We start from the raw sequence: 14761 nt of genomic DNA, 5'->3' as shown, positions 1-14761 counted from the left end.
TGATGGGATAGAAGGACTTAGCCCTCCTTTTCTTTTACAATTACATAGAAAATTAATCTTCAAATAACTTCAGAATGGTTTCACATTTTGTAGCAACTCAACTGGAAAGTTACAAGAAAAACACACAAGCTTGTTTTTTTACAGCCTCACTCCAGCATCCTGTTCTGAAGTGTAAAATATTGACAGGTGTGAGGAAACACGTCCCCGTTATTTGCCGTTAATTTCAGGTAAATTCATTCAGCCCTCATGCCACGAAACAGCTATTACAGCGAATTCACTGAACATGTTTGGTGATGTAAGCGAGCAAAAGTTTGAAGCAGACGAAGAAAAAAAAAAGAACATAAGTTCAGGGTGATGTTTTTCAATATTCACTCTCCTTTGAGGATCTCCCTGTGGATCTGACCGCTGAATAAATCTCATAGCTTGTAAATCTATAAAAAAGTTTTTACTGACATTCTGACCATGTACGGAAAAGAAAAAACATATAAAAAAAACGACTTTTCTTTTTACAAATCATTCCAGGAAAAATAAATACGCTCTAATTCATCTGATTTACACCAACCGAGAACATCCAGTGACACATGACGATATAAAAAAAGTCTTTAAAGTTCACTTGAGGCCCTTTGAGGGAGCTCCAGGGGCCGACTGGCAGATGTCCACACTGTGCGTCTCCGGGGTCAGAAATGCTCAGGGGCCGTGGGACGCGGGGTGTTTTTGATTAAGAGGAAGGGGGCTCGCCTCGGGGGTCACGAGGGCTTTCGGGCCCTGCGAGGCGACAAGGGGGTGGAGTCCCGCTGCGAGCGCTTGTTGTTCCCGCTGTCCAGAGAGGACATGGAGGCGTTGGTGGGGGCGTGTTGTTGCGGCAGAGCCCGGTGCGGATACAGCGGACCCCCGCGGAGCAGCACGACGTCCCGCACGGCGCCTCGGAACGGCTTGCTGACGAAGCAGTAGAGGAAGAAGTTCACGGCCGTGTTGAGCATGGCGAGCATGTTGGACAGGTCGTAGGCCAGGTGGACGCGCCAGTCGTTGTGCACCGAGGACACGTACAGGTGGTAGATGACCACCACGGTCCTCGGCGCCCACAGCACGGAGAACACGGAGGTGATGGCGAGCAGCATGGCGGTCGTTTTCCCGAGTCTCCGAGGGGGCGCCGACTTCGGCCCGCACTCCTCCTCGCAACGCTGCTGCCTCTGCCTCACCCTCAGCGTGTGGATGATCAGAGAGTTCAGCACCAGGAAGATGCTGCAGGGCAGGAAGTAGATGATGGTCACGTGCGTCCATATGAGCACGGTGTCCAGCGCCGTGGGCGGGTGGCTGTTCCTCCACATGTCCGACCACCAGAAGAACGGCACGCCCGACACGAGCGACAACGCCAGCACCGTCGCGATGATCTTCCGGGCCCGGGCCGGGTAGCTGATCTGGCGGTGGAGCAGCGGGTGGCACAGCGCCACGTAGCGGTCCACGGTGAGGGGCACGGTGGACCAGATGGAGGCGTGGTTGGCGGCGAACTCGGCGGCGCTGACAGAGTGCAGCAGGAGTGAAGGGACCTCGCGGTGGAACACGGCTGTCTCCAGCAGGAAGCCGACGAAGATGATGAAGAGCTGAGAGAGGATGTCGGAGCCCGTCACCGCCAGGAGGTAGTAGTACAGAGCTTTCTTTGTGCGGCACGCCAGTCTGGATAACGCCACCGCCGTGAGGATGTTCACTGACGGAGACGACAAAGACGGAGAGAAGAAGAAACGAACAGAAGGAAATTAGTTCAGATGAAAAGTCTGAGGTGAAAAAAAGATTATTGGCTGAAAACATGGAAGGGAGGATTCATGCTCAAAATGGGCCCAGTTATCATTCAGTGTGTAAACAAACATGGCCGACAATAGGATGGGTTGATGATACATTTTTGGACTAAAAAATGAAACAAAAAACTCTGGATGAAGTATGAACATGGAGCTGTATATGTAAGAACAAGCGCTTTAACCTGTACTGTAATAACTGAACCACAGAGTGTGACCTCGGCTATCCCAATGATTTCCCCAAAGGGTTCCAAGCACACAACAGGATATTGGATTGTAAATACTCAACATGTTCGATATTAACAATTCAGGGCGGCCACAACGTTCTTCCAAGCAGATCGGCGTTGGAGGTAAAATCACTCTTCACACACCTTGCACCACAGGAAAATCGGACAGGAAAAACCTTTTGAACCACCAAAAAGCGGGACTTTGACTCTTTTTGTGTGAAAGGTGGAATCGGGCCCAAAAGCGGCTTGATAACCTCGCAGTGTGTACACCACATAAGGCCATAAGTTTAACATCTTTAAGTCAGGGCTAACTCCGTTGTTAGCTAGCTTACATAAACTGTGAACGGTAAAGACCTGAGAGCAACCAAAGTGCTGTAATTGCATTTCTGTTTTATTCTCTGTTCTTTAAAGTCTTTCTATGTGATTTTTCACACTTAAATAGAAATCAAGTATCTCCTCTGAAAATAACTCTGTGAGTCATGACTGTCTACAATGGGTGTAACACCCGAGTCCCACTGTCTGTGATGTTTTCAGAGTTTTCAGAGTCCTATCTTCACTTTGTTTACATCGCCCGGAAGGCCGGCTGACTCCTCCCCTCGTGTATAAAAGTTGTTTAATTGAGGGACTAGAGAAAAGAAGAATAACATACTGTACTCACTGCTTAACTGTGTTTCTAGATCACGCTCATTTCAGGTAAATTTACATGCAGTGTGAAGATACGAGCAGAATAAAGATCGCTAGCATTAGCATGCTAACACAACAATGCAGCGTGAGTTGTTTTGGTTTCATGCTGGTGCTCAAGGGCGACATCTGCTGGATCAATAGGCATATAAAGCCTTTAAAGCTCCTGTGAGGAACTTTAGGTTTGTATGATTTTGGCGCCCCCTGTGGACAAAGCAGTAAGTCTTCTCCCTTTGCTTATTTTGGCCTGTATGTCTGTAGATAGTGTTTTATAACAAAATGTCATCCTGCTTACTTTTAACGGTCAAGTATTTCATTCATCAAAGAGTCTTTGCCATGAAAAAAAAAAGTTTTTTTCAGCAGCGTGTAGCTAACCACTTCATCTGACTCCTCCCCCTGCAGCAGTTTCAGGCATTAAGAATTACTTTAGAGAAATAATCAATCTTGTGACCGATAGTCTATTTAACTTATGAAATAAGGAGAAATCAGCATTGACTTCAGTCTGTTTCATAACCGGCTTAAAACGCCTCATAGTAGCTTTAAGCTAATAATACATTTGTTTAGCATGAGAAGTTCTTTTGAGGCGACGATGATTTCAGAGCTCAGTTTCTTGTCTCTTTTCGCCGTGGTCAGCAGACTGGGTTATGCAATTCTACCTTTTCAAGGTTGTGGTGCAATTGTGGGAGCAAAAATGCACTCATTGCAGTTTAAGTTACAAACCATTGATTTTATTTGTTCCCTGCAGCTCATCATCATAACACAGTATATCTTCTTTACAGTATCTTAAATCTTTTTTTTTATCTTTTCACAGAAGGATGGATATAAAACAACCGATCTTATTAAGACTCGCTCATGCAGACAGTAGAACTGTTTACAGAGGCTCTCGGGCCTTTTGGTTTATTTCCCTTCGGGGATAATTAAAAGATGCATCTGAATGCTCTGGTGCATCATTGAACACCTCTCACTCTAAATCCCCCGTTGGATCAATACCAAACCACCGCCATGCATCGACTCAAAGACAAACACACAATAATGGGAATCTAAGTGACAGTCGGCTGAATAACTGAGGACTTGGAGAAGGATTCGGTAGCAATTGGCTGCAGCAGATCTATAAATGAATAAATACTCAACGAGTCAAACAAAGTGATCATAAAATGATGAGATTATCTAACCTGTGAAAGGAGCCATCACACATGCGTGAGTTTCAACAACGTACTCCATCTCACAAGTCCATTAGAGCACCGTAATGTGCCTCTAACTCACTTCACATTGATTTCTTCTTGTGCAGTTCCCGCTCGTTATAAATAGATGTCAATGCTATAATTCAAACTGTGTTCACATTACACACCGACTGTGGTTCGGTGCAAATGATACAAATGAAATCATGTGAGCGTCATCTGTTAATATCCTGACCCTAAAATATCACTTCAATTGAGTTACTGAGTATTACTAAGACGCAGGATATTGTTTCTGTTCAGAGCTGGTGAGTTCCTCGTGCAGTTCAACCTCACTTTACCACTAATTGCAATGGTAAAACCCAATCCCTGTACATGTTTTGTCTTAATGACATCATCGCAGTGTACCTGGTACTCCCACACAGAGCAGCACGCTGTAGTAGATGACAGGGATGAAGCCCAGGACACATTGGGACTTCTGCAGCTCCTCTGGTTTCTGGCCCAGCTCATGGTCGCTGGACGCTGTCACATTGGGCCAGTTGATCATGACCTTGGTGCTTCACCTGAAGAAAACATGTAGAGACAGAAAAATGTACATATTGTTGTCATTTGGAAAATATCTTATGGGAACTTAAAGAGCCCATATTCTACCCTTTTTGGGGTTCGTATATTTAATCTATGTTCCTACTTTTGTACGTTCACAACAGCTAAAGTTCTAAAAAAGTGTCTGTTTTCATGAACTGCTCCTCCTTGCTCCCTCTCCGCTCTGAGTCCGTCAGCTGCACTCTGTTGACCCCACACTGTTAGACCCCACGTGGGCCAAGTCTGCTCTGATTGGTCTGCCGATCCGCTCTGTCGTTATTGGTCAGTTGCTCAGCACGCGTCTCGGAAATTTTAACATGAGCTGCAGGGCTTGCCACAACGAGCCAATGGACTTAGATCAGTGATCTCACACTGACAATGACGCCGCACTGACACATTTTTATCGAGGGGGGCTAGAACCGAGCGTTACATGCAGCTAATGCTACAGCTAACAGGAGGACGTAGGAGAAGCCGCGTTTCTGCGGACTTTGAATTTTTGCACATAGATGTGCCTAAACATGCACAGGACACTTGGAAAACACACTAAAGAGCATATAAAACCAGAAAAAGAAGAATATGGGACCTTTAAAGGTAAATCTATCGTTATATTGTATATTTTACTACAACTCCCATTAAAGCACAAAAACCAACAATGGAGAGATCCTGGTAATTACTGCACGTTTCACCAATATCTAATTTTTCTCTTTCCCCTGAGCACCAATGCAACCCAAAACCTACCTGAATCACATTACCCAGCCACAAATCCACACTGGATGACGTGTTATATTATTACCATGCACAGGCACTGTAGTTTAATCTGAGTCAATCCAAAACAATCCACACTACAGCCCAAAATACTCTCTAGATATAGCCATCACTTTAGTGGATTTGGATGAATAAAGAAAATTCAGTCTGTAAAGATGCCCATGAAACATGCAGATATAAACTAGCTCTAAGCTAACTCTGGTACAACGCATCAAAGGGCACCATTTATGTTTAATATTATAAATTGTCCCTTTACATATAGAAATTGTTTTTAAGGCTGTTTCCTGAGCTACTAAGGTCAAAGGAAAGTTATTAAAGGAAGTAGATGTTGGCCTTGAGCACCAGCATTAAACCAAAACAAACTGCTTGGCCACACCTCGTCCATAAAGAAGCCTCCGCTCTCCTCCAGAGGCCACACCTCCAACCCCTCTCCACTCATGTTTGCAAGAAGTGGTTATACATTGAAACACACCATAATTAAACACCATGAAGCGCAAGCAAAGGACAAAATTGTCCTTGGTTAGAGCTGCAATCCCCAGTGGCCTGCATTGTTGTGTTAGCATGCTAATGTTAGCGCTCTTTAGTTAGCTCGTAGCTTCACATTGTTGTGTTAGCATGCTAATTTTAGCGCTCTTTAGTTAGCTCGTAACTTCACATTTCATGTAAATTAACACAGAATGAGCGTGATCTAAAAACTCTTACTAACATCCAAATAATCAGTGAGTATGTTCTTCTTCTTCTCTCTAGTTCTTGACTAAAACAGCTTTTATACACAAGGGGAGGAGCCGGCCGTCCCGTCCATGTAAACACGGCTCTGACAACAACACAGCCAGCGGGACTCGAGCTTCTCCCTCATTGTAGACAGTCATGACTCAGAGAGACATTTACAGGATAGACTTGATTTCTGATATATTTATGTGTAACATGTCACACATTCTTCCTTTAGTATGTGCATCCTGCAAGCTACAAGTGTGTTATAACTTTAGTATGGAGGAAAACAAAGAGAGATAGTATGGAGGCTTAGCTAAAACACATGAAATAATTTGGGCTGTCAACCTTAACATGTTAACCTATTTGATTAATCCAGAGAACATACATTTCATATGCAAACTAACAGAGAGCCTCTTTCACCTCAATCCTCCATTAAAAACAGTAGATGATGATAACAAACCTGATGCAGACTAAGCAAAGAAAGGGAGACACAATCTCCTTGTATGCAGATGATAATCTGCTTTATGTTGCTGCATTGAGGTTAATCATGTTTGCTCTACTGAGCTGTTTGCTGTTATTCAGAGATAAACTGTAAAAACAAGAAGTCAGAGTTTGGACTCAGTCAATTAGACTGCAGGTTCACAACAACAGATGGGCTGTCAGCGATGACCCCATCACCCTCCACCCTCCCGTTAGTCATTAGCATCCTGTCTCCTCGTCTCACCTTTTCACCTGGGAGCCTTCCATCCTGTTTTTCTCCTCTGCCTGCTCTCCTAATTTACTTCACTCATCCATGAAGCCGTATTTGGACTGTGTTATCTCTCCAGCTCTCGGTGACCAACCATTTGTGGATGCTTCAGCAACGTAAACATCATCATGGAGCCACGTCTATCCAGTTGGTGTAATCGGGCTCATGACGTGAGCGACGCAATCTCTACTTCTGACATTTGGTCATATTTAGTTACTGCCATTATAAAGGCTTTTTATATGCCAAGCCCTTGCATGTGCACTTGCACATTTTATGGCTTGTATCAGGAATGTGATCATAAAATTGATGAATATCTAAACGCTTGGCTGCTTTGATTTCCCTCCGTTCTATAAACTCATAGAGAAACATGGATTGAAAAGCAATCAACATGATCCATGGCGTGATTCAGTATGGGAACTGCCTCATGCCTTTTCCTAAAACAACAGGGGGATTTAATTTTCCTTCAAAGGAGTATTTTCAGCTTCTGGGCGGACAGCGGCCTGAAAACTGTACTTCATATTTTGTGAATAACGGGGAAGTTATGTGAGATCGAGATGATGCATTGGGTTTGTGTGGTTTTAGAGTTGGTGGGAGGAGGGGGGGGGTTCAGTCATCCGAGTCGACCACATCTCACCCACAACCAATCTAAAACGGTCTCCTTGTGTGACGTCACCACTCAAAGCCGAATGAAGGTCTTTGCATGTTCTGGCAAAAGGTTTGAAATGTCTGGTTTTCTGTTTATTTGTTCAAAAATCTGAACAGTTGATGTGTTTTTGTTTTTTTTACCGGATATTACGTGGACTAAAACTCGTCTCAGATGAGAGGAAACAAAAATAGTTGACAAATGATCCAACCACATGGTCCATTTAAAAGCATTGAACTATTATCTAGATGTTCATCCACCTGTCGTAAAATTATACTGTAGATGTTTAAACTAACATTTCCATGTGAAATTCAAAGCAGCATTAAGCAACAATTTAACCCTAAAATGAAACTGTTTTGCTGACTGGATGATTTTCTTACAGAGTGAGTTGTGCCTCTCTCGTTTCCACTACCAGGCCCAAATTGCTGCAGTGCTCTCAGGATGAAATTCATGAAAAGCAAACACCTCCAGATACCCATCATAGCTCTCATTAAAGCAGGCAAGGGAGCGCGCCCCATGTACAAAGGGCTGTAGTCCTAAGAGGGCCCTGGTTCAAATCCGACCTGTCTTTTCTCGCTCTGATTTCCAACTCTATCAACTGTCCTATCTCTACAATAAAGGTCCAAAAAGCCCCAAAATGAATCTATAAAACAAAAGACAAGACATCCCTGAAGTGTGCAAAAAAAATGTGAAAATCCAGAATTTCATGACGATTTGAAATTTTGATCCGTTTAAAACATTCATGTGATTAAAAGCTGCAGAGCCTGAATCCTGCTCATGAACTGTTTGTACTTTTATGTGAACTAATGCACTGAAATGTCTATTTAACCTTTGTAATCGTATGACCATTTGGACTACTGAACAAACACTACTTTCCTCGCTAGCACAAACGTGATGTAACCAGAGTTAGTTAGCTACACCAGGCGATTAGAATTCATTCCACATTTGCAAGATTGTGCATGACAAGTGTCCACAGCTTTCTGAAAGATTTAATGCAAACAAGTAGAATAAGAATACAACTACAGAAAGTATCTTGAGCTGTCTTTGTAGTGAAGTGGCTGCCAAATAAACACACAGTCCAAAGTTCAAAAAAGGCCTGAAAACAAAATAATCAGTGTGATAAACAGAGCGTGTAGGTGTTGAAGTCTGACAAATGTCTTCATGCTGTGTGTTGGTTTTAACATTTAGAGTAACATGAGGTCAGGACAGAACATCACTCTCATCATATCGGTCCTGTCTGTGAAATAATCTTCAGCACTGATGTATTCTCACTGCTCTGCTGAGCCGTGATACGTGTCCTGATAACAAGTCTCACTAACACTCAATGCTCCCAGCGTTTTATCACACACTCTCAGAATCCTGCTCGTAAATTCAACGACACTTTGGGAGAAATACGAGCTCCGAGTTTACAGAACGTCTTTCATAAAGCTCGTTGTTGTTTCACTGTTGAACTCTTTGTTGCGGCGTCTGTCAATAAAACCTCCTCATATTTAACTCATTGTTGTGTAACATCATCTCGTGTGGTGAGATCGGATGTCCTCTACACTATTTATACTTGCATGGCAGTTGTAGTTGCAGACATATATAGACACTCATTCACACCATGTTTGACCTCAGAGGCCACAGAAAGTCATTCTCTCTGTAGCTGTTTTCACATCTGCACTCCTGAGAGTTTCTAGATAATTTCAGGAGGACTGCTCCGGATATTCTCCTGACCTTCCTGTTCACATATGAACCTCACAGCGGGAGGCGATCCCTGTCAGACAGGAGGGGGGGGATATTCAGACTGACAGGACAGGGAATGCACATCCCAAAAGCCAGGGAATAAAAGTGACAGCTGCAGACATGCACAGGTGATATTATGCCTCTGTCAGACACCTGATCTGTCTCTGCACAAGCCTCACCTCAGGACCGGCGGTGAAAGAGAAAGATGATCGTAATAAAGGAGGAGGTTCTTTCTGTTCTCTTCGGTCATAAAAGCGACAAATAAAAATCTTGAATGTTTGAGAGCTCTGTTTCTCGTCGCACTTTATTCTCTTGGAAGTTTCTTGTGCAGACTAATCGACACCTTTGAGTCCCGAGTGTGCTGCAGATTCTGAGTGGGAATGAACAGTTCTCACTTCAGAGGTGTTTTATGAGGTGAGAGTGAGAGTCTTCCTACACAGGGGAAATCAGATGTATTGACTTGACAACTGAATAGACTAATTACGCTGCTCCAGTCGAGTGTCAGCACACAGTATCCTCTGAAGAATCTCCAGGCTAAAGGCTGTTCTTTTGACCAGGACATCTGAGTGACGACTTTATGGAGATCAGAGGCAGAGGCATGTTTCTGATTAAGAGACTATTTTGGATGATGTTCCCAGGGTTTGCATTGCAGCTGGAGGCTATAGGACGAGGCTCTGCAGGGGGGGTTCAGTGCCCAGGAAGCTGAACTTTATCTCTGCTCCACTGCGTCCTCTTAATTATTCATCAAGAGACGCTGCACCTGAAACAACAGCGCTGGGAGATAAAGGATGCTGCCGGCATTACTGTACAGCTAATATATGACTTTTTTAAATGACAGCAAGTGAAGAGAAAGTGTCTTTATGTTTGGTTTTGGAAGCTGTAGGGCACATTTTTGGACATATCTTTAATTGAATCATTTTGTCCAGATGGAAAATGTAATGCACACAGTCAAAAACTAGGACCTTGCTTCAAACATGGTGCAGATCTTGAGCTTTGTTTAAAGTTAAATCATGGAGAGGTTAAATTCCTAACCCACGGGTCAGTGCTGTTAGGAGGACAGACTCCAGAAGAACATTTTGCTCCAGAAATTACAGCTTGTTATGATGACAAATGTCAGTTTTCGGAAGTGAAATATCAAGGAAAACACTTCAAGTAAATTGAGTTAATGTGAAAGCTGAGGTTGAGACAAAGTCAATTATGAAAGCGATTGGAAGTGAGACAACCCAGCCGTACTTTCTGCTTCTCTAAATACGTTTTTCAAATAAGACTGTACCTTGCACCGACATCTGAAGTCAGTGATGTATAACCGAGCTGATTGCACAAGAAACACAAACATTTCATCGTTTTAAAACAGAGCCAATCAGACACTCGTGAATAAACAGTAAAGGAGAGTTTTCTTTGTTTGCCTTTGTATGCTCTGCATTCAATCTTACCTTCACATCTAGTTCTCACAGCGACTCTCCACCAGGGTAACAGCCAGTCCTCTGCTCTGTGGTTCCTCCGAGGAGTCCTACAGAGTCCCCGACATCTCTGCTGGACACTCGCTGAGGAGCTGTGGAGATGGACAGAGACGAGGAGGAGGACGAGGAGGAGTGGAGTCCGGGCAGCTGGTACATCACTGCAGCCAGTGAGCAGAGGGAGAGTGGAGAGATGAGGTAGAGGGGAGTGAAAATGAAGAGAGAGAAAGAGGGAGGGGGAGAGGGAGAGAGAGGGAGGGAGAGGGAGGGATTGGTCTGTGGATGGACAGAGGTGAGCGAGGGAGGAAGCAGATCAAACGAGAGAGAAAATGTGCAACAATTTAGAAAAAACTGACAGAAAAAAACATTAAATGTGACGGGGAATAATAAGTGTTAATGTTCCTCCAGCTGTGTTCCAATTTCATATTCACCCTGGAAAAGAGACAAAACAAATAGGCATAGTATGCAGACCAATGTGGTGTCCAAATTCCACCCTATGTACTTACTATATGCATACGTACTAAGTACTTATAATTATAGTGTAGCCCTTTCAACTGCATGTGCTCAATTGCATTTCAGTGACAGGTGATTATATAACAGCAGTTTTATGTGACTTTAAAAGATCATGGCTGGATAAAAAAGAGACAAAGTTGATGTTTTTTCCCCCCTGAGATTTTGCACTAAAAGGTTTTTAAAAGCAGAAAACTTGTCAACAGTTGAGAACGGAATGGAGCAAAAGATGAATATTTGAAGTCGTGGGGTAGAGGTGTTGAGATAAACCGATCTGAATCAGTAACTGACTGCTAGCCTAATCCAAACAATAACAGAAGAGGACGTCGAGGCGGGCATGATTCCCTCTGCTAGCCACATCCCCCCCCCACACCTGACGAAATGAAGTACGAGTTGAGCGTAGTTCAGACGAACGGGCGAAACAGACCTGAGGAAGGTGTTTACTGACGAGCTAATGTGGTTTGATGAAGTTAAAAATGACTTTGGATTCAATTTATATCGGATTGTAGAGAATCGCATCGGTGCAAATTGTCCTGTAAAGGAGAGATTTACAACCCTACTTTGGGTGTGGACTGGTGTGTGTGTCTCTCTTTTTGAAAATGCATGCATCGTTGAATGAAGTGTGTGAAGTGTTTTCAAATAAATGTGAATTTCCAGTTTCACAGGATTATCTCATGTCGTGGCATTTTGGTCCTCCATATCTTTATAACCCTCAAAATGTTCAACATTGACAATCAAATTGTCCCAGTTTTCGACGTATCAAAACAATAATTCCTTAATGATAGAATATTAATAAAAAATTAATTCACAAAGAAAATTATGGAACTTCTCACGGCTGTAAGAAATGTGGATAAACTGTGGTGAGACAGTTAATAAAAGGTTATGGAACACAAAAAGAACCAGCGCTTGAAGCTTCACTGTTGACCTTGGAAATATTTAACTGTTTACACCGACGAGGTCCGTGTGTTTGACAGCTCTGGATAAACCAAGCGAGTAGACATTGTGATAAGAGCTTTTTTTATCAAAGTTTTAGCTATTTTTTTGTGTATTCAAAAAGGCAGGGGCATTCCACGTCCCGTATTGTTTCACTTCTTCTTCTTTCAACATGGTAGTAAGTATGCTTACTATCTTTGCAAAACCCAAATATTATGACTCCTACATTACAAGTTTAAAGCACAAACTGTAGACTGTGAGGACACTAAATATGGACTCAGGGTTCACCATTTCCTCTGTTGTTGTTTTTAGAGTTATAACCGAAGCTGTCTACATCAGCAATTAGTTGATTTATGCTTCCATATGAATCAGCTTCGTTGAGGTCTCAGAGGGTTCAAAACTAATATTTTGACAGTGACCTGCAACTTTTCTTTTTATTGCACACTGAATATGTTCATCACATTTCTTAGATATCATTTATTTATAATGTGGAAATTTCAGCCTGTCTTAAAATCTGATCTTAGCATTTTTTGATGTGTTGTTTTAGATGCCCAAATTTTATTTTTTCCGGAGTTTTTATGTATTTTATTTTTATTTTTTTAAAACAGGGACACATGCAGTGAACGTTGCTTCATAGATTAAATACACAGTGGAGTCCCTGCATACAGGTTTCTACCCGCGGCTAATTTTCAACCTCTGTCCCTGGCTCATTAGTCATAAAGAAATACAGATCCCGTAATTGCTTGACTGTGATTGCATCTCCTGTAACAGAGTCATTTCCTGCAAATGATTATTAAAGTATCCATCAAAATAGTTTATAGCCTTAAAAAAAATAGCTCACTTTGCAAGGAACAACTTTTTCCCCACCTGAAGGCTAGGTCCCCGTAGTGTGAGTGTATGTTCACATATGTGTCCTTACAACGTCATTAATACATGAACACACACACACACACACACACACACACACACACACACACACACACACACACACACACACACACTTACACAAACATAGACAACATGGGGGCACCATAAAATAATGACACCAAGCAGAGGCCGCTTTATAATTTCTAATTTGTATTCTTTACAGCACTTGAATCATAACACAATAACAAGACAGGAAACCAATGAAATCAGCTTTGGACAAAACAAATGCGTCTTTAATTTAACTAAACATTCGGAGAAAGGTTGTCTCACGCCTGCAAATTGTTGACGAAAGCAAAGCTCCAAGGCAAACAGTGCATGAAAGGAGTTGATTTGAAAAACGTATTCATCCATCAGTTCAGTCGGTTATTTGCAATCCTGCAGTCTATGTGAGCACGCTGTGACCCAGATTGGCTTCCCTCACCCTGCAGCTGCATGCCATTTTATGTGACTATACCTCTGACTTTATACTGCAGCGGGGGTCAAACAAGCAAATAATAGGCAGCTCGTGATCATGAAGACATGACTTGCTATGGATCAGACCTGTTAGAAGATGCAGAGGGAAAACAAGAAGGATGAGTAAAGCTTAATGTTTTATGCTTCTGATGCAGAGGTTGATATTCACCACCATGGCCAATTAAGATCAAATCTTCCGTTTATGGACAGTTCAGACACAAACAAACATGTCACAGAGTCAGTAAAATGAAAACCTTTCCTTACAATCCAGTTATCATGGCTCTTTAATCTTTAAAAACAGAAGCCCTGCTTTGCAAAACAAAGTAAAATCTTGCAAACAAGCACTGCCATTCATCTTAGGCCAAAAATGCCGTTTTAATTGGTATTTGGTTTCCATGCTTCATACTTGACCCTGAACAAACAAACAAACATTACATCAGCAAAAACGTCTAATTTATTTCAAACCTGGCGAGGATATTGACTTGTACTATTTATTTTGGCGGCAGTAGCTCAGTCTGTAGGGATTTGCGTTCGGACTCGGGAAGTTGCTGGTTCAAATTCCGGTGCAGAGAAAGTTATGAAAGTTGGTCTGGTAGCTGGAGAGGTGCCAGGTCCCTTCCAGGGTGCTGTCACTTGAGCAAGGCACTGAACCCCCAGCAGCTCCCTGTGAAGCGCTCTGCATGTCCACAGGTCCTGTTTGTGCATGTGTGTATTTCAGGCCTATATGTGTAAGAAGCATGTTTCTTAATGACAGAGTGTAAAGTCAGAATTTCCCCTCTGGGTTGAATAAAGTTTGTAAAATATATTTTTTAGATTATTTGAAAAATTAACATCAGTATCAGGATGATATACTCGTGCCGAAGTTAATTAAACCCAAAGTCACAAGGCGAGAAATCATGGAAGCCCTAAGCGAACACACATCCAAATATTTTATTTTTCTCTGTTTTCGATTTAACAATCAAATGTCATTATCTCAGGATAACAATGATTCCCGTGACAACGAGTTAATTCCTTCAGAAAATGTCTCTAACCCATTTTCACGAGATATCCTGCGTTGTTATCCCGAGGTAACAAAATAAAGACACACAGGGCTTCTGTAAGGAACAACAAATGAAACATTTTAAGAAGAAAACATACAAACACAAATAAAATTCACAAGTAGAACGAGATAACCAGAGCTGCAAAGTGATCTGATTTAGCATAAGCCCTGTTAGCTTCCCCATCACTTTGCTTCAGATAAGATAAGATATACTTTATTGTCCCCAAAGGGAAATTCATCTTGGACTCTGTCCTGCAGTAACAGGAGAATAAAACAAGTACATAGAGATCATGGAAAACACTTACTAACACTTTACTAATCAGAATGATCAAATATCAAGCGTTCGTTAGCATAGTATACATATTTTTATATGTTCATGTGATGCCTTATATAAC

At 42.4% G+C, this 14761-nt stretch overlaps 1 protein-coding gene across 1 annotated transcript; it reads right to left on the bottom strand.

Annotated features, from left to right (window-relative positions):
• Positions 1-10673, bottom strand: gpr142 (G protein-coupled receptor 142). The gene is made up of 3 exons (XM_061027910.1): positions 10481-10673; positions 4282-4436; positions 1-1705 (listed from the first exon to the last, which is right to left on the bottom strand). Exons 2-3 carry the CDS (start codon positions 4418-4420, stop codon positions 747-749), a joined length of 1098 nt encoding a protein of 365 aa, XP_060883893.1. The 5' UTR covers positions 4421-4436; positions 10481-10673; the 3' UTR covers positions 1-746.
• Positions 10674-14761: the final 4088 nt, after the last annotated feature.

This window comes from Labrus mixtus, chromosome 21 (genome assembly GCF_963584025.1).
Source record: "Labrus mixtus chromosome 21, fLabMix1.1, whole genome shotgun sequence".
Classification (NCBI taxonomy): domain Eukaryota; kingdom Metazoa; phylum Chordata; class Actinopteri; order Labriformes; family Labridae; genus Labrus; species Labrus mixtus.
The sequence above is the reverse complement of the archived record's forward strand: the minus strand, read 5'-3'. Positions and strand labels throughout refer to the sequence as shown.

Bases quoted from the DNA above. Each gene is read 5' to 3' on its own strand.
- gpr142 (XM_061027910.1), bottom strand. From the start codon at position 4,420: ATGATCAACTGGCCCAATGTGACAGCGTCCAGCGACCATGAGCTGGGC. The intron at 1,706-4,281 runs GTACACTGCGAT...CGTCTCCGTCAG, and splicing joins GCTCTGTGTGGGAGTACCAG to TGAACATCCTCACGGCGGTG.